The 20,449-nt window shown below is 42.8% G+C and overlaps 1 protein-coding gene and 1 long non-coding RNA gene across 4 annotated transcripts in view; one reads left to right on the plus strand and one right to left on the minus strand.

Annotated features, from left to right (window-relative positions):
* afg2a (AFG2 AAA ATPase homolog A) overlaps positions 1-20,449 on the plus strand; it is a 67,769-nt gene that overhangs the window by 45,674 nt on the left and 1,646 nt on the right. Inside the window, exon 16 of one of the 2 annotated variants that reach the window (XM_049750126.2) lies at positions 13,619-13,783. In XM_049750126.2, the coding sequence (XP_049606083.1) occupies positions 13,619-13,783 (165 nt within the window). Of the gene's footprint in view, positions 1-5,453; positions 6,214-13,618; positions 13,784-20,449 lie in introns of those variants that run through there. The other variant, XM_049750149.2, reaches the window with a different exon arrangement.
* On the minus strand, positions 3,126-6,349 carry LOC125986842 (uncharacterized). Of its 2 annotated transcripts, none has more exons than XR_007487794.2 (2): positions 6,212-6,349; positions 3,126-3,939 (listed from the first exon to the last, which is right to left on the minus strand). It is a non-coding gene; the product is annotated as an uncharacterized lncRNA (long non-coding RNA). The 2 variants fall into 2 exon arrangements; XR_007487792.2 differs by lacking the exon at positions 6,212-6,349 and adding an exon at positions 4,494-5,128.

The raw sequence follows: 20,449 nt of genomic DNA on the forward strand, positions 1-20,449 counted from the left end.
TTTTTGAAGGTCTCCTAATGATAGATACGCCCACCAAATTTCATGGTGGCAAGTGACACTCATCTAATTCAAGTATACTATTTGCTAGCCATTAGACAAGCCATTGTCGTCTAAAATTTCCGATTTGACCCCAAATAGTACATTCTGTGTCTTTTCAGGCATAAATTGTTTAGTGGGTATACTCCAGACAGACTCGCCTATCAAAATTCATGTTGTTAAGTGAAACTAGCCACAAGCGCTCATTAAGCGTAAAGAAAAGAACTGTTGGATTGTTGAGGAAGGTTTATATTCTCCACTTTAAAACTGTGGTTTCACGTCAAAACGTGTCTAACGCAGCAAAGCCGTGCTAGGGAGCGTGGGGGGGTCAGCCCTCCTGGAGTTTTCCCAAATAGGCCTCAACTTTACATAAATGTCCGTTTATAAATGTAAGTCGCCACACAGAGTGTTGTTTTAACAGGAGTGGCGTTTCCCAGGTCTCAAAGGTGGCGAGCGGAAAGTAAATAGCAGAAGTCCCCCCCCCCCCCCCCCCCCCTTTTTTTTTTTTTTTTTAAGAGATGAGGATTTGTAAGAATCCTGTGGACATGCCCCAACATTAGCTGGCACCTCTCCAGAAAACACTCCAGATTTTCATAAGTTGGTCTTTGGGCCAACAAGATCTTTACAACCTGTTGTAGCAATTTAATCGGTGAAATAAATATGAGTAAAATGATAAAAGGCACTATTTATTTATTTATTCATCTATTCATTTATTTATTTATTTATTTATTTATTTATTCCGGGTCGTTTGTTTGATGACTTTCTTCCAAACACAAGTCATGTCCAGAAAAATACAATAGTGTACCTTATACCGTGTCATATTTTGTTTTATTTAATCACTATTTTTTATTATGATATTGTAAAACCCTCAAATAAATGTGATTTATATAAGTTGTCAAATATATTATTTTGTAATATATAGTATCTCTACTACTCAAACACGTAATACATAAACATACAACAAATTCATACAATTAAACGCTCAGTACCTAAGTGAAATAATTGCTACAAGATACAAGTACGCATACCATCGCGAATTGTGAATTTGAGGTTGGGACGTGTACATGCAGCTCCTGCTCTCAATGCCACTTCCTGCCTGCCGTGTGAAAGGTGAGTCAGGAGGGTGGAGGGGATTGGGGGCAAGCGAGTGGTGCACCTCTTTCGAGGAGGAGCACATCCGCGTTTGCCAGGTGTTCCTTTTGTGATCCTCACCTTGCACTCTGGCAGCAAGGCTGCAGTGTGTCGCACTTTCATGCATGTCTATGTAGTGTGTGAGGAGGAGAAAAAAAGGTGTCATTCTTTTACAGTCATTTTGCCCTCAGGCAAGGTGCTCTAAACATGATCTGAATGTTTGTACAGCACTGTGCCAAATATCATATGTTGTTTTGTTATCAATGATGGAATGGTTACACATAACTTACACAATACAATGTCAATCAGTACAGCATGAACCTCCCCCAAGGCTCATAAAGGGGCAACTCGGTATGTATGTATGTATGTATGTATGTAGGTAGGTAGGTAGGTAGGTAGGTAGGTAGGTAGGTAGGTAGGTAGGTAGGTAGGTAGGTAGGTAGGTAGGTAGGTAGGTAGGTAGGTAGGTAGGTAGGTAGGTAGGTAGGTAGGTAGGTAGGTCGGTCGGTCGGTCGGTCGGTCGGTCGGTCGGTCGGTCGGTCGGTCGGTCGGTCGGTCGGTCGGTCGGTCGGTCGGTCGGTCGGTCGGTCGGTCGGTCGGTCGGTCGGTCGGTCGGTCGGTCGGTCGGTCGGTAGGTGCGTAGACATGATCTTGAAACCTAAAGCCGAACTTAAAACCTTAACGCTGTCATAAAACTACTTTGAAATCCTCTTGTGAAACCAAATCATGTCTTGAAACAGTCATGCTGAAATCCAAAATTGAAATGGAAAGCCTTGCTCGAAACCTTAAACCAGATTTGAAACCCTAATTTGAAGCCCTTCCACTTTTTCGAAACCATAATCCAATCTTGAAACCCTAATTCTTGTTTGAAAGCCAAATCTGATTAAAATCCTGAATTTCAAACCCTAGCCTGAAATCTTTATATGCCGAACACCGTCTTTTTTGTCATGTTTGAAAAGCTAACTACTTCTTATAACCTAAACCCTGGAACACTAAATCCTGAATTTGAAATTTTAACCCTGTCATGAAACCCCATTCAAGGTTTGAAAGCCTTACTGGTTTGTAACCCAAACTTGAACCCTTCTTTGAAATCCCAACCATATCTTAAACCCTAACCCTTGTTTGAACCCTTCCCAGGCCCAATTCTACAGTTTAAAAAAAAAAAAAAAAATCCTTGAAACCCTAACCCTGGGTTGAGACCCATTTTTGAAGCCCCCACCTTCTCCTGGGAATTGTGAAAAAAACTCCTTCTCAGTCTTTAAAAGCACTGGCCTGAATGCCTGTTGAGTATGTGCGTGTGTATATTTACCCGGCGCAGGTTCACCACTTTCAAGGGCGCTGTTACGCTTCACAGACAAAGCGCTTTTCCCCAGAACATCAACATACTCCTTATCAAAGTTGTAATCGCAACTGCCTTACACACACGCACACACACTCACACACACTGTACGAAAGCTGCACATTCATGGAATCCCCACACATTGTACCCGTATAACTATAAATATCATTAGCAAAGCATTTTTCTTTTCTTCCACCTCCCCAATCCAACTTCCTAAATGCCCTAGTCAGGACGTAAATCCAGATAAGAAAGGACAATTAGCTCAGGCACCCTCATAGGAGAGCGTTTTGCACCCCCGAAAGATTCATATCTCTGAGGAGACTCTCAGCTCCAATTGCAAGCAGATGCCAGATGTTTTTCTGGAGTGAATGCCAATTGTTGGCCATTTTAGAGATTCGGTTGTATGGGGCTTCATCTTAAATGAGCTGGGAGGGATATTAACAATAATAAAAGTACAGGAAGATTGCTTACCGTTTGAAGACGGAAATGTGATGAAGAGGGATGTGATATCACCGCCTCAGCCGATTGACGCCAGATGTTTGCGTGAAAGCTTAGGGCATCGAAAGGTTCAGTCAATCTCGCCCTCAGGTGCCTTTGAATATTCCCAATTTACTCAAAATTCTGAGATTCATTGAGCTTTATTTTTATTGTATTAAGTAGAAATCTTGTTGGTCAAGCGCAGCGCATTTTTTTAAAATAAATTAACCGCAGTCTGACAGTGTGCCCACAAAGAGCAAAATATGAGCTTTTTGACAGGGTGGACATTTTTAGCTGAATGTTAACCCATGGTGGCCATTTGCTGAGCAACATGATTTAGTTAGCCAGTTGACTTTAGACAGTTAAGAAAATATTTCTTAAAGGTTTTTCTCCAAATTGATATTTCTGTACGACAGAGTGGAACAATGTTAAGATCATAAAAAAAATAAAGTGCAAAATGACTTGTTCAAATCCATTTCTGATTATTTTTCAATGCCACTTATCCAAAATAGTGGCATAAAAAATTCCAGCTGTTGCTGCCAATGTGAAAGGGGCTACCCGCACCCGTATTCTTGTCCGAACCCTCACTGCTGAGCGCCACAAAGTGGTTGGAAACATTTGTTGCTTCATATTATTTTGAAAGTTAAATCTAACCAGAGGTCAGTGATCTTCGGAAGTACATTTTGGTTGTTTTGCACTCGTTGCAAAGTCCTTCTGTTGAACCGGCAAAGGCGAGGCATGTTGTTGGAAGAAGCAAAGACTTTCAGTTTTGCGCTTTGTTGATATGGAGATGGAGCAGTTGACAGCATGTGAATAGACCTGTTTATCTATCTTTAGAAAGGCAAGCTTGTTGTGTCCGTGCCAAAAGGGAATCACCAAGATCCGGAGTTGTTACACAACCTGAGGCGTGGCGTTCTGGTGGAGAGAAGACGTGCTACAAGGCCACTAGGTTGACTCTGCGGAGTGATAAAGAAGCAGCAAAAAAAAATTCAATGTTCAATGTTTTCTTTGCAATTGCTCACTCGTCCTGTCATAGCCGTAATGGAAGAATCTGAGTCAAATCAAATTCAGCATTTTTTACAGTTAACCCCCGCCCTGCTGAGTCACATTATACAATTCACAAATTCATCTATTTGTGTGTTTTTTTTTGCCCTTGGGAACCTATTCTTAGCACTTTGATGGTAACTGCACCTATTTGCAGCATTGAACAATAAAGATGGCGGAATACCTGTCGGCAGATTAAATATGACAACATAGGCATGTATTCGTTATCCTTTGGAAGAACAATTAATACAGCTGAACTGAGGATCTGAGAACCATCTCGGTGCATATCTGTATGTATTCATTATATTGCCCCCAGGTGGCTAAAGTGTGCATACCCGAAGGAGCAGGACATTGTCCAATGAATAGAAGCAAAAAGTGGCAACAATTCTAATTACTGTCAGGATGTCATTACTGTATGTTTTTAAAAAGTGCAATATTGGACAGCGTCCCCCCCTCCTTAACTCACTTTCCAATATGATCGTTACTTCCGCCGTCGACCTTGCACCTCCATTCCGTTTTGATGTCATTTAGAGAACCGCAATTTGGTGTGAAAGCAGGGGGAAACGTTGAAACTTTTATCTCGCTGAGTTTTACATTTCATTTCTTGAATAAATGTACACATTGATTGTATCTGTTTTAGTCCTGCAATTTGCTCTGAGAAAATCCTAACACCAAAGTGGACTTGGCGTTGAAAGCCTGGCAGCGCAAAGTCTTATAAAAACATTGTGCTAAGCGCGCTAGCCGCAAGATGATGATTCTTATTAAGCAGCTTGTTCTTCAACCGCCGTGACGGGAGCGTGCAGGCGGTCACGTCTGGCAGTCTCCGTCCGGCTAGTGCGATTCAATTACGGGGGGGCCGGCGTTTTTACTGTAACACAAATACAGAAATAGATTTCTGCTGCCGCTGTTTGCTGGGCAGTGTTGGGTTTCACTGCGCCCATGCCAAGGTCAGGAGACTGAAGAAAAAAAAAAGACGAGGATATAGAATACGACTTGTGAAGATAGGATTGCACCTCGTGCCGGTATTACATTGATTACTTTCTCAGTGTATTTTTTTTTATGCCGTTATTGTGTTACGTTTCGTTTTTATTACATTTGGAAGTGCACTTCTACAGTTGTTGCTTGTTGTTTTTGTTGCTTTTCTTGACCCGTATTACTCTGTACTTCATACTTTGTACTTTATCATGGACAAAATTTCTCTTAATTTCTCTATCTCTCATGCCACTAATGTGGTAGAGAATTACGTTGTGAGCGTCGCCAGAGAAACATTCAGTCCTGGCCCGAAAGCATCAATTAGCACCGCTGCCCCCTCCCCTCAGTCCACACACCCACTTAAAGCGCCCACCCCCTTCCGGTCACATAACTTAAGGTATTCGGAACTCAAGAGGACACCAATTTGACCAGATTCCACTTTCTCAAATTGCAGGAAAACACACTTAACCGATGGGCCCTCCCGACATGAGAGGAGCCATTGTTGCCCCCGTGTGCCCAGCCTCCTCCTCCCCTCACCTTCCTGTAGCCCGTCTCCCCGGCGTGTCACATAACAAGCTAAGAGCACACCTTTTTTTTTTTCTTTTTTCCACATGGGCCCTTAACAGGAGAGCCTTTGACAAGCTTGGCCATGTAAAGGGGTGGGGGGCTCTTTGGGCATCTAAAGGGGCCATTCTCCAAGGTCAGGATCTACCAGGAGGGGAAAGTGTGTAAATGATACCTGATGGCCTGTAAAAAGATCATTTGATAGACGGACATGCTCTTTAAGGCTGCGACTGACGACTGTTCGTCTAAACTGCCCACTTTGACATCTCACTTTAGGCCCTTCACATTTTGCCTGGGAAGAACAGTGGAATAGTGGTTAGCACATCTGCATCTGTTCTCTCTATGCTTGTTCAGGCCGAAACCAAGAAGTCGATTTTAAAAAAAATTCAAGTACGTAAAGGCTTCGAAAAGGTACACGATCAACATAAGACATACGTTATTATAATTTATTAAACAGGTTATTTCTTTTCCTTTCATTTATCATTGTTTTAGCAAATATTGAGCTATTTTTCATTAGTATTTTTTGGAGGGGAGCATTGGAACGAAATTTCATTTCATATTTGATTTTCTTTCATTTTTTTTTAAATTCTATAAAAAGCTTGGCTTTATTTTGTAGGCCTCTGTTATTAAATTTGTCGTGGTTCTTACTGATCGCTCCGGTTGCCCATCCCTCCATCATCGCTGCGAGACATTCCTCAAGCCAGCGGCCAGGAAGCGCGGCGTGTAATTTACGCTGTCTGAAAGAATTATTCAGCCCTGCGAATATGGTGGGGGACGTTCTCTGCTAGGAACAAAAAAAGAGAAAAAGAAGTCGGTGTATAAATCACCAAAAGGATAGCCCAGGAGGAGCTGTGTGTCCATGAGGCCACGCCTTCAGGCCCAGCTGAACATTTTCTCTGTTACAACACATCCCGCTCGCTGCTTCCTTCCTGCCTCGCCCGTTGACTTTTAATACCTGCCTGTCATGTTTTCTTTCAGTACCCCCGCCCTTCCTCGGCCTCATCCTCCTTTTTTTTTTTTCTCGCCAGCCTCTCGTCGTGCATCTAGTAATTACCGCAGCTTTTGAGAAAAGCCTTTCATTCAAGTAATTACACCCCCCCCCCCCTCCCTCCTCCCCAGTGTAACACAATAAAATGGCTTCCCCTCCAGAAGAAAGGGGAAGTTCGGGGTTACTGTGTATTTGCCCCCCTCCTGGTTGGATGCTTCATAATACAAGAGGAGGCCGGAGCAAGTATGGAAATGACAAGCAGCTTTTGGTTTAGACTTACAACCTTGTGTTCACCTCAAAGGGCACCTTAACAAATTCCTGAGGCCCTTGTGTGTATTTCATTGTAAAACAGGAGCAATTGGTTGTAAAATTTGTGGCTCCGAGGAAAAGGTCGACTGTTGTGTTTGGCTTGATTGGTTGTGTCAGTCTTTCAGGCTGTGAGCATGTTTGGATTTGATCATGTAAAATATCCACGAATCCCAAAATTTGAAAACTGCTGACATGAACAGGAGGTGTTAAAATGGCTTTGGTTTGCACTTTAGGGCAGTCCCACCTGTTGCCCCTGGTCGTAACCGACAATCACCATAGCAACAATTTGTGCCACCATTTCATGGGACCGTAAGAGGAAGTGTCCTATCCATGTCAGTCTGCAGGCAGGATCCGGGCCGTGCCTTGTGTTGACAGATGATCCGATTCCCATTCAGACGGCTCGGGTGTCGGCCTCGCTCGTCGGCGATGTAGAAAAGCAACCTCTTGTCTGAAAGCCTCCCGAGTCCTCTGCTCTTCTCCCGTTTCCTGTCTTCATTTCGTGCTCCTTTGCGGCAAGTTCTTGCCAGAATGCATGATAGGCTGCTTTGAATGGATTTGGACCAAAAATGTGCGAGAAGGAATTGAGTTTGTGAGGAATTTTCATGCAACCTCTTGCAACACAACATTGGAAAAATAGACGCCGACTACGGGGAAACGGTTTAAGTCTTCTCTTGCGACAAAAAGCTTTTTTTTTTTTTCTGCAGCGGCAGATTGGGTTACCACAGTGGAGGCACTGAGGCGACACGGAGAGAGGGTGACCTTGTCTATGAAGAAACCTGACACAGGTTTTCACATGCTGGGTGGGGAATTTTTCTTTTTTCCTGTTTTGTCCCTCCTCAAACCCTTACGTCCCGAGTCTTGTATATATCTCCGCGGCCAAAATGAAGCACATCTCGTATCCAGCTCATATCATGTGCTTCTTGATAGTAAGATGTTCCAAAATGTTGACATGTCTTTCATCTCGTTTTCCTCTTTCTGACACACACACACAAACACACGCACGCAAAGATAAACACATCGTCCCCCACCCAGCCGGGTCCCAGTTGAGGATGAGAGTAAACAAAAACCAATGTTTAGATTTCACGGAAGTGGAAACGGATCCGGCCGAGTCGTTGTGTCACTCAGCAGCACTGATGTTTATGTTGGTGTGTGCATGTGTGTGTGCACGCGTGAGACAGCTATCAAAGAGACTTTAGTTTTTTTTTTATTTTCACGTGATGCTGCATGAGATGCACTTAAGACTAACATCCACTACGTCTTACGGTCTAATGATGATTGCTGTGGTGTAGACATAGCATTTAAAATGATCAAAAAAACAACTGCTCTGTTTAACTTCATTGGAGTCATAATTAATCAACTAAATATTTTATCCTATTAATGTATGTTTTAACCTAATAGCATAATTACCCAAGTTAAAATAACTTAATAATTAATTAATTTTTTAAGTAATTAAGTAATTTCACCACATTAATCCTAAAAACAACTCATGTGCTTAGTAAAAACACGTTTGTTAAAATATTTGGCAAACATTTTCTTTGCAAAAATGTTTTTGTTTAAAATATATACAATATTTTTCAAATGTTAGCTGTATATGTTGAAACGATCTTTAATCCTTTACAAATAAATAAATATTCAATCAGTGAAATGCTTCTGTTAAATTGAACAAAATCATGCCCAAAGTTAGGAAAATAAAGTTAATTATTGCAAACAAATATTACAAAAATCTTGATACTGTGAGAGCAGAGTGTTAGCATAACTTAAGTATTTAGCATATTGTTAGGCTAAATATGCTTGGGCTCTATTTCCCATACAATACTGTACAATTCCATTTGCTTACCTTGGAGTTGACCAAGTTGTGCCTGTCCATTTAGCTGCTGTGATTGGCCAGCCTGCTCTTCCCTACTGTGCTGTGATTGGACAGCCAGCATTGAAGGTTTGCGGCTTAGCTCGAGCTCAATTAATAAAGAATGTGCGTTTTGTGCGGCGTTGGCCAGGCACCCTTGCGTTGATTCCACACCAGTCCAGTCAGGAATGTGCAGGGTGCCCACACGAACCGGGAGACGTTCACACTGAAGGCCAGTTTCCCTGAAAACCAAGTGGAGAACTGTGGACAGCTCTCAGGAAGCAGCTCTTTGTAAAGCAAACATACATGTGTTTTATGGCAGACACTTTGCTGCTGCTGCCTGTATTTTTTTTTTTCATATATAATGATGATGGCCTCCTAAGATTCCACTTTTCAACATGGCCTCACTCTCATTTCCTCTGCTTTCCTTCACCCTTCTGTAATAATAATCATGCATTTTCTCTCTAGACGTATCTATTGCTTTAGTCGCTTTGACGCATCTGGGGATTTAATTACATTTGTAGCATTTAGCTACAAATTCGTTCAAACATATTTGCAAGTTCTTTCGAATTTGTGAGTACATTCAAAAATGTTTGCAAGTCAAAATATTTTTGCTCAACATTGGCAGCTCCGCGCTTCCGTACACTCATGTCACACGCTTGCTTAGCAGGCAACATGGTGCATTCAGGGTGCTTTCACAATATGGGAACTTGTAAACGCACACCGCGCCGTTTGGAACATTTATTGTTTTATTCTTTTACTGTTTTGAGCATTTTGAATGTCAAAATGTTTTGGGAAAGTTTATATGATACTTGAAGAACCTCTAAAAAACCATTTGACATGTGAAAGGAACATGTCAGTACTAGTCATCCATTTTATAGAATGTGATCAAATGATGGGGAGCCTCGGGGAAAGTTCAACGCACGCGTCATTAGCGTAATTTGCTCATCCCGTCAAAGTCGTTTCAATCAAAGCTTCGGTTCTTCCGTTTTTTTCTGCTGTGTGGGTTTTCACGTGTGCGGGATAGCAGAGAGGTAATTGCATGTTTAGGGTTCGTATTTGCTTTGTTTTACTTTTCAGTCTGCGGCCAGCTTGGCATTGTAAATGAAGAGATCTTTTTCCATTGTCTGTCTTGATAAAGTAACCGAGTGACTTGAATCAAATTTGCTTTTGGGCTATGACATCTAGTTGAGAAAATTTGGTACGTCGCGGGGTCCGATTCTTGTTCAGTGTAAAGTTCTGGTCAGCTTCCATTGCCAAGAATTTGCGGTGGCCCTTCTCTCTCTCTCGTGACTCATCGAGGCCTCAGAGGATTGCCGCCGGCCAGGTTACGTCTACGGCAAAGTCCACTGGCCACAAGCCAGCAGCTGTAAACATGCACAGTGTTTCCTAAAGCAGTGAAACTTGGGTCCACCAAATATTTCTCATAAATGATGTCATACCAGTTTTCAAATTGCGTGCATAATATACATATTGGGAGAGGCGCACAAACAGATCAATTACTCCTCTGCTTTGAGCCAATTACAAGCTCTGATATGATTGTGAAACACCACTTGAATTTGACTCCCTTGCATGAATGAAGAACAAAAATAATACTTTTTCATTCCTATTTTGGGGTACACGTGGTGGTTATGTCATTCCTGTGGGGGGCTCAGTGAAGTTTTTTTCATATACATAGCCCTCAATTTCGTCAGAGTCTTAAAGGGCTTTACGAGCCCACAATTGACAAATATTAACGACAACCCCTGAACCCTTAAGAGGGAAACATACAACTATGACAAGTCCTGGGGTCTTGGTTGCGCCATGGAGGAGGAAGACACTTAAAAAGTATTTGTAAACACGTGTAGCTGAAGGGAGGGTTAGAATTCCCTCGCCAGCAACAATTGTAAGCCGAAGATTCCCTGCATTCCGCATTGTGCAATGAGGTCTTGAGGGTCTTCCGAGGCAGGAAGTCATCTTTCATGAGGGACTATTTGGAATGCCTGGAATGACCACCGTTGTTCTTTGCCTTTTTGCGCAGAACCCAGTGCAAGCAAGGCATTTCACACAATGACCAAACATCTTACCAAAATCAGATGATGTAATATGTAAAATAGTCATTAGTCAAAACACTTTGGAAGTTAAGAGAGAGCGCCATGGAGATTTTGGAGCTGGGCATCTGGAAGCTTCTTCCGAAGCTTCTCTTGGATGTTTTGCTGTTGAGAACCAAACAGGGTCCTGGTGGGTCCCCTGATTTGAATATACTATTCAGTGATGGAGTCCCAAGCTTGAACTATTTTGGAGTTTGGCTCATTTCTTACTCCCTAGTCTCTGTGTGCTCATCTTGAATAATCTTAGATAAGGTTTATTTTGTTCCACGACCAGACGTAACATAGAAAATAAATGAAATGCTTTTAATCCCTTCCAGAGCCGCCCCAAAAACATTGTTTGGTTTTTGATGAAGAAAAAAACCCCACTGCAACTCTCATCAGGCCACTGTTAGTCTTCTTCTTCTTCTAAAAAAGAAAAAAAAAAAAAGGCCGGTAAAATTCACCATTTATTCACATGTGCACCGTTGATTGCCGTGGCACAATTTCAATTTTTTAACAGGGACAGTGTACATCAATGAACATTTCTGAAGCTGTACTAGCTAGATGTATTAGCAAACAAATAAATACATTACAATAGTATTATTTAGTTTGAAATGTATTTATCTTATATAAAAAATGATTAATTTATCACGTGAGCAAAGTCCTATCAATGAATTGTGCATTTGTTTCTTGCTCCATCTGGGAGCATCTGCCAGAGCGAGGTTAGCGGGTTTACGCTGACCGTCGTGCCAGAGAGCACGACTGAGGAAGTGCCCCCGGCTGGTCACCATCCCCAAGTGCCCCCGACCTCACCTCCCGCACACAAAGACACCGGCAATGCTCACTAATGTGCGGGAAGAGCCGTGACAAATTAGACAGAGTGGGGTTGTTATTGCCCTTCACAAAGAGGTTGTGTTTGGCCCGCCTGTTATGGTGCGAATTTTGTTTGCGGTTAGCATGTTTTGCCTCACAGTTATGAGTTTCTGCCCTTGAATCTCAGTTTGGGCCAGTTGTGTGTGACAGTTACGGGAGTATTTGCAGAATCTATGCAGACCTAGCTTCTTCTGGTTTGTTTATTTCGTCGTTTTCAAGTGTTGGGTGATGATCATTCCTGCCATCGACAGGATTAGAGCAGAAATGCCCCACTTGAGATTTGTAGATTTCTGTACTGGATTGTTTTTTGGTTTTTCTTTCCCGCCATAGCTCTGCCTCCTTTTTGGTTTTGATGTGACTCTACTCGAAAATGGCGGCTCTTTCCCCTCCCTAGCTTCCAAGAAAGTCAGCATGAGGCCGCCTTATGTAAATGAGCTGTGACCTCACAATTGTGGCCGCTAAGAGAGAAGGAATGACTTTATTTTTCGTTATTGTTCGGTCTTGGCAGAATTGTCAGGTTCTCCAACTTGCCGAGTTTGTGATCAACACCTATGTTCTATCCACAATTGGTGTCTGACAACCACAGTGGAAGAATCCCAAGACCTGAAAAACAAGAAGATTTCCTCCACTGATAGGCTGCTCCTTTTGTCAACGCCGGGCCACGCTGCGGTTCCCTGAGGCGAACTTCTTGTGTTCCAGCCTCTCGTGTTCCGCGTGCAAATACAGGAAAAACGGCAGATAAAAGGCTGGAAAAGTGTCCATCACGCCCTGTGAAATGGAAATTGCTTATCCAGAGGGGGAATGAGGAAACCGTAGACAAAAGGCTGCCGATTGCGCCCTGCCTGGTTTGCACGCAGGGAGAATTTCAAGGAGAACAACCGAGCCTGATGTTTTAGTTGAAAGAGGGCATATTATGTTAAATTTACTTTCTATACAAATATTTGGGTCTCTGGAGTGTCTGTCCAGCTATCAAGTAAGACATTAAGCGACAGCATTTCTAAAAATATCTCTGGGCAAACATGCAACTCACTTATGGACCCAGAGTAATGACTTACAATTGACATATTTGGTAACTTATTTTTTTAGCCAACATCCTAACTTGCTGACCTCGAGTTGTTTCCGTACAAACACGATGCATGACGATGAAGCGTGTCAGCGAGAGAGCAAAAAAAAATCCTGGTTTGGCCTTGCTGATCACTCCTGACGTGACCTCCCGCGTGTCTCGTGGAGTGGAGCGTTGCGGTGGGCCGGCAAGTCTGGGCCTCTGCGAGGGGCTCCATCGTACAAGAACAACAATGAAACTGTCAGCGCCAATTGATGCCTATTTTCCTGTGGAGTCCGCATCGAGTTCAAGATGTTTGACAAAAACAATTCACAGTTTATTTCCCAATCTGGACAGATTGCGGATCAGGAGCGAGCACACTTGCCATGCTTGGAAATCGAACCAAGATCTCCAATCAAGATAACAAATACTTGTTCTTTGTCTGCCAAAATTCTTTTTATCAGGCTGTTTTTTTATAAGCCCGGGCTTCACTGTGCATGGTTGAGTGGAGCTGTCGAAGACGGGACACACTTGTCTGTCCATCTGCTTGTCTGCGTTGGAGGGGCGCTCGCCACTTACCGACCTTTGACAAGGGAGACAGCCGCGGCTTTCGGCGACTTAGTAACTGTTTTGGGATCACGCAGAAGCAATCTATAGGAAGTAGAGCGACAGTCACGTAACGTCGTCTTGACGACGGCTCAAGTGGGCTAACTAGCTCGCTTTAGCCCAGGACTGTAATTCATTCTTCAGTCCGCTTATAATGCCATATCTTCTCGAGACTTTTTTGTGGCTCTATTACCAAGATCATGTAGCCTTGTAAAAATGGCTCTGGAGACTGAAAGAATTCAAAGAATTGAATGACATTTTTGAGTTGGCGATAAACAATAACTAGCTAACTTTATATTTCCCACCCTCTCTTTCCGTCACGCAGGCTCTGATGCGCCCGGGTCGTCTCGACCGAATCGTCTACGTTCCTCTACCAGATGCTGCGACTCGACGAGAAATATTTTGCCTCCAATTTGTGAACATGCCTGTGGCCCAAAATGTGTCTCTGGATGACCTGGTGACTTGCACGGACAAGTACTCTGGAGCCGAGGTGAGTTTGTTGAATGTACGAGGCAGATCTGTCGCAACCAAAATGGCGGCTTCGTTCACATACACGGCATGAGGGTGGTTTCTATTGTATGTATCTCGGTCGCGAGTTCCCGGTAGTCAACTGCGGTGTGCTTTTCAAGTGACGTGTCATTGTGCCTTTCCAGAATGTCGCGAGGCCGTCTCATGATCTGGCTGCTGACCGTGACCGAAAGGTTGCACAAATACTTCATTGTGCGATGGACTGGTCTCCTCCTATTCCATGTGACTCCTTTTCATAGAATTGCAGCAACTAAGTCTGAATTAGTTGTTGTAGTTCTTGTCACTGTTTTCTATGCTCCCTGTAGACGTGTTCTGATAAAAAGTTCAAGGCACACCAAACTACGAATGTTGGAGCTAGTGCCAGTAGCCCATTGTTATCATTCGGTTGACCGGGTTAACATTAGCATAGCATTATTTTACAGCTAATGCGAATACATTGCTTACCTTGGAACAGACAAGTAATGTCTGTTTTTGAGGTATTTAGTGAGTCCAACAGGTTTCGGGGGTGGGTTCTAGTGGCAGAATGAATCAAGGCTATATTTTGTAAACTTAATATGTGGATGTCTGTCGTAGATCTACCAGGTTTTGCATTACCTGGGTTCATTTTGAAAACCTTTCCGTTCATCCTCTTTCTGTGAATGTCAGTCGGGTTCAGAATGACTGTAGTAAGTCAACCTAAACAGAGTTTATCAGTGCATATCCTGCATGAAGAAGGCCAAAGCGGCCGTACACCTGGAGGAGGTATGCGGCCCCCCTGCTATTGAGTGTTGTGTTTGACATAGGGGTCTCTGCCCTGGTGTCTCATCTGTGGAATGGGTGCTTTGTCGTTACTTGCAGATTTTCCTGTGAAGCCCCAGAGACATTCAAAGACAAGACACGTTTGTATATTAATATTGAAAACACAATTTCACGTCGATCAGTAAAATTTAGGCAGAAGCTTATGGAGTGATATGGCCAATTCAAAGCAATATGACCCCTGTCTTCCGGTTCAGTTTCTGACATTGCTTTTCCATCCATCCTGTTGTGAAAGATGTAGCCATCAACACATGGGGGAGGACGTTTTTCTCATCACAGTGCTTGTGGGCTTCTCAAACTGTCTTTCTCCCTACTTGCCACCTCTGCTTGCCTATGCTAACTTTCCTTCGAAACCTCCCCAAACATGGCCACAGGCTCCTCTTCCTCAAAACAGGGGTGACATTTGATAGTGTAAAAGGCGCGTTGTCAGCAATAACCCCCAAAGGAAAGGTGTGATGGTGCTTAGCTCCAGTTGTTTTGTGTTTGCGGTTGGGGGAAAACACCTACGGGATTCATTTCATACAGTAGGATCAGATCAAAGTCTACTGACAGCCAAGTAAAGCTCCATGGATGTTAACATGCTAAAGCTAATGTACACTATTTAATAAACAAAAAACAGCAATAATGTTTCTCCAGGTTCAAAGTGGGTCAATTTGAGATGCCACATAACAAGTGTTGCTTTTAAAAATGACAATAGCACCTTTTATAATGACACACACACAATTCAGTTCAACCCCCACACAGATAGTTTCCGCTTCACACCTGTTTATTCAGTTACTGACTTTCTTGTGATTTACAAGCTTGTATTTGTCACTACAAAGGTTCTTATCATTTAAAAAAAAGGGATCTGTGAATGTCCCTGACACTCTTTGACAAACAGTAGCTGTGTATGCATTTAATTGTACCGTTGGGCAACGACTACAATGAAAGATAAACAGCTTCAGAGGAATGCACGGCTATAAAGAGGACAGTTACACAAGAAGGAACTAGTCAAAAGTTCAGGTGTATACACACACACACACACACATTATTATATGTATATATATTCACTTTAATGGAGATTTGTCATGAATAAATAACAACCCTGTTGCCGTACTGTAAAATATTGGCACCGTTTTATTTTTAAACCTCGAGACAAATGTTATTATTTTCTAAGACGAAGCTCATTAGAATTAGATTTCAATAGTCCCACGTGGGAGAGATCCGTTTCCCCAAAGAAAGACGCGCTGAACGTCTCAACAAAGAACGTGAAGAAGGAAGTCGTTCACACGGCCGCTCCTAAACGAGCCTTTTGTCTCTCGTTATCGTTATGTTCCGATGCTTCATGTCGACTTGAGCTTTACTCAGCCACTCGCTAAAAGTCTGTGCTCTCTCGGCAGGTTTTTTAAGTGTTTAGAGATGTTGTGTTTGAAATGTTTAGAATAATGAATAATATTAAAATAATGTTTAAAAAAAATACTACAGTTTATCGCTTTAAAAAATAAAAGTAAAACATGTTTGGGACTAAATTTTTCTTTAATTTTGCAAATTAACACTCAATTTTTTGGGGGTTTAAAACAGCTTGTGTCAGCTAAAATGAAAATCTCATTTTTGGTATGTCGAGAAAGAAAGAGCAGAAGAAACAAATAGATTAATTAAAACATTAACATTTTCCTATTCAAATCAGTTTTTATTACACCCTTAATATATCACAAAATGTAAAAAAATATGTATGCATTTTTGATTTCTTATTAGAAAATGCAAACACAAGGCACAGCATGGCGTGTGTTAATTTTAAGAATTTTTTTTTATTTTTCGCTGAGTAATTCCAGCTGTCAAGCTTGGTCACGGAAACAATCAATTCTTAAGTCAAGCTCTGTACAAATTTTTATCCTGATCTTTGCCAAAAGCGTCACGATATCTAAATTTCAGTGGAATTAGTAATATTTCTTTTGCTGACCATGATTCAAAGCAACACTTGTGGCCTTGGCGGAGATATTAAGCATGTCATTTGTACTGGATGTCGTGTTCAGTCATCTCACATTCCCCGTGTGTGTCGACGTGCACTTTGGTTCTTGTGAAAGGGGCGGAGGGGAGAAAAAAAAGCACATTTCACTGGTGCAGATCACACAGGTGGACTTATACACACCTAGACATTAACACACACACAGGTCACTTGAGTGTGGGTGTGTTTGGTAAATATGCCATCCCTGGATTCCCAGCTCGACGGAGAATGCCGAGCTTTCATTCGTCTGATTAAGGGGCGAGGACAAATATGCCCTTAAAGGCGAGGCCCGCCTATACCTCCTTACACACACACACACACACACATACGCACACCTACACGCACACACACACACTTAACTTTGTGTAACCCCCAACACAGGTGCTACCCCACACGGGTCTTTCCAAAACATACAACCAATCACATCGCCAATTTGAACTTTTTTGGGTGTAGCTTTGAAAGGTTTACACTAAATCTTCTGCTAGTCTGTCTCCATTCTTACAAGTTCATTTTGCTATATGACTCAATATACTTTTTATTGGCTTCTTCTTTGGTGGCATAGCTTCATGCCGTCACACTTTCATCATCATGCACACGCACACACACACACAGTCACGCACGCGTGACTGTGCCGGCCTCTTCTCTCTCCACTCTGTATATTTTTATTTCTTTTCTTTTTTTTTTTGCCGTGGGTTTCTATTTGTGTTGGAGCAGCAGGCCATGCAGATGCTTCCTCTTTGGCTTTTTCTGGAGGATCAAACCTTTTTTTTTTTTTTTTTTGACCGGCTGGCCATGAGTTCTATCCGTTGAGATATTATTTAATAACTGCAGGATGTGATTTCTATACTGAGTGGTGAACGTGTGATTAAATGTAGGTTGTGCCTGAGCACGATTGAATGACTTGATTGGTATGATTTACAGGCTGAGCAGTTGCGTTATTTTATGATATTTTTTGTTCACGTTACGGTTCAATAACATCCAAAAAGAAGTTCTGACTTCAACTGGATTTCTGATCCAACACCCCTAGTGATACCCAAAACAAGGAAGAACATGCCCAAAGTGGGCGTTACGCAAACACACCTGACAATATTGTAGCCTTAAAGCTTGGGACTTGCTGCAAATTCAAAAGTTAAGACTTGAGACTTGCACATACGCGACTTCCTCCCACTTTCCTCCGTCCTCTCTCCTGTAAATGTGAGCGATTGTGTGTGAGGGGTGAGGCAGGCAGCGGGGGGGAGGACTGGACGTCGCCGGCTGGAGACACAAGGGCGGATTGATAGTAAACACACACACACTCATATGCGCAGAGTGGATGTGCTGCCCACAGGCCCTTCATTAAGGCTGTCTGATACGCTCACTGAGCGCCTTTGTTGCTGGAGGAAGCCAGAAAAGTACACCAGACTGATTTGAGCCCTCATGTACTATGTGCTGCCTGACGTGATTAGCCGGCTCACTTTTTTTATTTTCTTAGCAGCCCCAAGGGATGGGTTTATTTTGGGACAGGTAGGCCAGGGACTATCTTAATGTAGCATAAAACTGCAGGGGTGGTGCAGCTGCAGCAGCAGCTCCATAAAAACTAAGACAGCAACTTCATCGTAGTTTAGCGTAACAGCTACTACAAAAAAAGTTGTTCAGTGCAATATGACTAATGTGACAAATACAAAACCAGAAGAATTGAAGCCTACGCGGTGACACAGATGAACGGCGTAACATTTCAACGTTGTGACAGGGGAGGACATTTGAACGGGGTTATGGCACGGGCGGGTGCGCGCCCTGACGCCGGTGCGCCTCGCGGCCATCAGAGCTGCCCCGGACACACAGCGACAGCCTTTCTGCTCCGCTGCTCAACGGCATGCACGCACGTACACACATTCCCGCTTTGAGCCGCCACTGTGCCCCTAAATCACCACGCTCGAGCGCACGCTCTATGTACTTACTCCGCGTGTGCGTGTGTGCGTGAAGTTATGTACGACAGTAGGCCGGCCGGCCGATGTATGGGCGGTCCCGTTGGCCTCATAGGACAAAGCGACGCTTCAGTGAGCACGGGTCAGAAATGGAAAGGAATCAAAATGGTAAGACGAGACCCTATAAAAGGAGGAATGAGTACAAAGTAGGGTTACACAAACATACCTGACAAGATTGCAGCTTTACAATACACGGGAGAAAATATTCACGGTGTATACATTTTAAAAACCTTTTTACTTACTGAGATCTCGTTGCTTCTACTCTCCTTCCTTTCTTCATTCTTTTTTCCTTCTTTCCATTCTTACCTCATTCCTTCTTTCCTTCTTCACATTCTTTCCTTTCTATCGTCCGTCCTTCCTTTCTTTATTCCTTCCTTCCTCTCTTCCTTCCTTTCCTCCTTCCTTGCTTCTGTCCTTCCTTCTTTCCTTCCCTTCCTACCTTCCTTCTTAATTTCCTACTGCCTTCCTCAAATAAATAATCCTAGAGTAACAAAAAATGGTAATAATGATCCACATGACGAGTGTGTGATTGACAATGGTTAATGTACTGACAGGCCAAATAAATTCTCTCTCTAAGTCTCGCTTTTTACCATTTTTTTTCATTGCAATAGAGATTGATTTTTCATTCCCGTGGCATGAAATACGTCGACAATCACTTAAAGGTCTTGATGCAGTGCAGCAGGCTGATGTGCTCCAGTCAGCTCCTGGCTTTGCAAAAGCAAAGCAAATGAGGGGCAGGGCTAATCATCAAGAGGCTCTCAGTTCTGAGATTTGCTGACTCAAGACCCAAAACGTTGGCCCGATAGCGAGACGACGGCGGTGTGTTTTTTTTAATGACGAAGCAGAAACGAGCCACGTGAACAATAAGCGCCTCTGTGCTGGTTTGAGTTAAACACTAAACGCCTATGACGGACGCTTCGATTGTCACTGAATCTTGCTCTTGACGGCATTCAACTTGCAACCCCATTGGCTCTTTCAGTCAGACGGAAACAAGCTTGACAAATAATTGGCAGAAAAACATCTCTTACATGACGCCAGTTTACAATGGTACCAACATACAAGATTTTGACCTTACAAGTAAGTGTTCAATTAAAAGTAGGTGGTCAAGCGGATGCCGACAATGACACGGGGATTTCATCAAAGCAACTTGGAGTCTAGTTACTTTTAATATCAGTGAAGTAACCAAGTTACTTTTTTATGTTTTTAAGTTGCTTCTTTTTCTTTACAATAATATGGACTAATTGAAGTGCAAAGAAGATATTGTCTTGACTTTGCTTATACAAGGAAGCTCCATCAAACATTTTGTCCCCTCAAATGAGATACAGACACGCTCTATCCATGGACTTTTAAGTTCAGAATTTGAGTAACTTGTTAAGAAAATCTTTTCCTGTTTAGGGATGTTGCGGTGAAAAACTGGATCACTTGGTTCCACACGTCCCGGTCTCCTGCTGGCATTCGCATTGCCATCATTGTTTGGAATCATTATTACTGACAGTTTACTGACCCACCCCCCACCACCACCACCACCGCCAAATTGTTGGAATGATGGGAAATTCACGCTTGAAATGAACCCGGCCTCGTGTGTTTACCCTTCCTAAATCATGTCGCTGGAAACAGAAGACCAAGGGATGGGAGGGAGCAGTAGACCTCACATCCTGACATCTGCGAAGCACCTGTCCCAAAACACGTGTGCTTTGCTAGCCTGGCTCGGGTGCATTCAAGGGAGCAAACAAAACAGATTTGAACCCCCTTGGAGCTTTCAACAACAAGCCTATACAACCTGTCTTTAGTTGATTCATAACTATCACTTGACCAATGTTTTTGGTGTGCTTGACCCCGGTCGCTTTTTTTTTTCTTGGCTCACGTCCTCTCTGGAACAGTATTT

This window comes from Syngnathus scovelli, chromosome 1 (genome assembly GCF_024217435.2).
Source record: "Syngnathus scovelli strain Florida chromosome 1, RoL_Ssco_1.2, whole genome shotgun sequence".
Classification (NCBI taxonomy): Eukaryota; Metazoa; Chordata; class Actinopteri; order Syngnathiformes; family Syngnathidae; genus Syngnathus; species Syngnathus scovelli.